The sequence below is a fragment of the Charadrius vociferus genome, unplaced genomic scaffold (genome assembly GCF_000708025.1).
Source record: "Charadrius vociferus isolate BGI_N301 unplaced genomic scaffold, ASM70802v2 scaffold1792, whole genome shotgun sequence".
Taxonomy (NCBI): domain Eukaryota; kingdom Metazoa; phylum Chordata; class Aves; order Charadriiformes; family Charadriidae; genus Charadrius; species Charadrius vociferus.
This window is the reverse complement of record NW_009647068.1, coordinates 3482-6073: the sequence shown is the minus strand read 5'-3', so window position 1 is coordinate 6073 and position 2592 is coordinate 3482. Positions and strand designations below refer to the sequence as shown.

Here is a 2592-nt window from a genome sequence, read left to right as displayed (position 1 = left end):
GCCAGGGTGGTGGTGGGGTGTCCCCCCCCTGCCCCAGCCTGGTCCCTGCGGGGTTCTCCCCACCCCTCTCCAGGTGTAAGGTCTGCCCCTTGACGTTCTTCACCAAGTCGGAGATGCAGATCCACTCCAAGTCGCACACAGAGGCCAAGCCCCACAAGTGCCCCCATTGCTCCAAATCCTTCGCCAATGCCTCCTACCTGGCCCAGCATCTGCGCATCCACCTGGGCGTCAAACCCTACCACTGCTCCTACTGCGAGAAGTCCTTCCGTCAGCTGTCCCACCTCCAGCAGCACACCAGGTGAGGGCACAGTGTCCCCGCGGGGCTGGGAAGAGCCCCGGGAGGCTGGGACGTGGCCCCTTCAGTGCCATCTTCGCTTAGGGGATGGCGGGGCGTGCACCCAGTATCTCTCATGCCATGCTCGTTGTCCCCACCACACTCATTTTCCCCACCACCTTCATCCCTGCCATGCTTATCCATCCCCACCACCTTCTTCATCCCCGCCATGCTTGTCCATCCCCACCACCTTCATTATCCGTACCACCCTCATCCATCCCCACTGCCTTCATCATCCCCACCGTGCTCATCATGTCCACCTCCTTTATGGTCCCCGCCATGCACATCCATCTCTACTGCGCTTATTGTCCCCACCACCTTCATTGTCCTGACCACGCTCATCCATCTCTGCCACTCATCTGTTCTCACCACGCTTATTGTCCCCACTGCCTTCATCATCCCCACCATGCTCATCTCCAGCACCTTATCTCCACTACCTTCATCAACCCCACCACACTCATTATCTCCACTACCTTCATGGAGGCCACCATGCTCATCCATCCCCACCACACCAATCCATCCCCGCTGCCTTCACCATCCCCACCACGTTCATCATCTCCAGCACCTTCGTCAGCTCCACCACACTCATCATCTTCAGCACTTTTATTCTCCCCACCATGCTCATCCATTTCCACCGTGCTTATTGTCTCTACCACCCTCATCCAGCCCCACTGCCTTCATCGTCCCCACCATACTCATCTGTCCCCACCATGCCAATCAGTCCCCACTGCCTTCGTCATCCCCACCGTGCTCATCATCTCCACCACCTTTATTGTCCCCACTGTGCTCATCTATCTCCACCGCGCTCATTGTCCCCACCACCTTCTTCATCCCCGCCACGCTTATCTGTCCCCACCATGCTTACTGTCCCCACTGCCTTCATCGTCCCCACCACGCTCATCTCCAGCACCTTGTCTCCCCCACCTTCATTGACCCCACCACTCTCATGATCTCCACCACCTTCATTGAGCCCACCATGCTCATCTGTCCCCACCATGCTTGTTGTCCCCACACCAATCAGTCCCCGTTACCTTCATTGTTGCCACCATGCTTGGCATCTCCTGCACCTTCATTGTCCCCACCATACTTATCATAGAATCATTTAGGTTGAAAAAGACCGTTAAGATCATTGTCTCCAAATGTAGTCCAATCATCTCCAGCACCTTTATTGTCCCCACCACCTTCATCATCCCCACCATGCTCATCATCTCCAGCACTTTGTCTCCACTACCTTCCTTTACCCCACCATGCTTACGATCCCCACTACATTCATTGAGCCCACCATGTTCATCCATCCCCGCCACACCAATCCGTCCCCACTGCCTTCATCATCCCCACCATACTCATCATCTCCAGCACCTTTGTTGTGTCCAACACCTTCATTGCCCCCACCACACTCATCATCTCCACCACCTTCACTGAACCCACCATGCTTATCCATCCCTACCACACCCATCGTCTCCACCACCTTCACTGACCCTCCCATGCTCATCCGTCCTCACTGCCTTCATCATCTCCACCATGCTCATCTGTCCCCACCATGCCAATCTGTCCCCACCGCCTTCGTTGTTACCACCATGCTTGTCGTCTCCACCGCCTTCATTGACCCTACTGCGCTCATCATGTCTACCATGCTCATTATGTCTACCACCTTCATTGACCCACCATACTCATGATTTCCATCATGCTCATCTGTCCCCACCATGCTCATCATCTCTACCACCTTCACTATCCACACCACACTCACCATCTCCACCACCTCCATTGACTCCACCACGCTTATCATCTCCACCATGCTCCTCTGTCCCCACTATGCCAGTCCGTCCCCCCCACGCTCATCGTCCCCCCCACGCTCATCATCCCCCCCATGCTCATGATGCCCCCACGCTCATCGTCCCCACCTCGCTCATCCATCCCCACTACCTCCATCATCTCCCAACTCGTTGGCTCTCAGCCCCGTGTCTCACCTCCTTTCCCCCGTGTCCCACTCCCCATCACTCAACGAGACACACCATTGCTGTGCCCACCACCCTCCCCATCCCCGTGTGACCCCTCCACGTGGTGGGGGGGTCCCTGCGGAGGGTGGGGGTGGGGTGTGAGGTGACGGTGACCCGACGTGTGCGTGTGTGTCCCTCCCGTCTCCAGAATCCACACCGGCGACAGACCCTACAAGTGCCCGCACCCCGGCTGCGAAAAGGCCTTCACGCAACTCTCCAACCTCCAGGTCAGCGTGCGCGGGTGGTGGTGGGGGGCGGTGG

The 2592-nt window shown here is 57.3% G+C and overlaps 1 protein-coding gene across 1 annotated transcript in view; it reads left to right on the top strand.

Moving 5' to 3' along the window:
* ZNF362 (zinc finger protein 362) overlaps window positions 1-2592 on the top strand; it is a 9937-nt gene that overhangs the window by 6864 nt on the left and 481 nt on the right. Inside the window, exons 5-6 of the mRNA XM_009895791.1 lie at window positions 46-298; window positions 2480-2558. Of these exons, the coding sequence (XP_009894093.1) occupies window positions 46-298; window positions 2480-2558 (332 nt within the window). The remainder of the gene's footprint in view (window positions 1-45; window positions 299-2479; window positions 2559-2592) is intronic.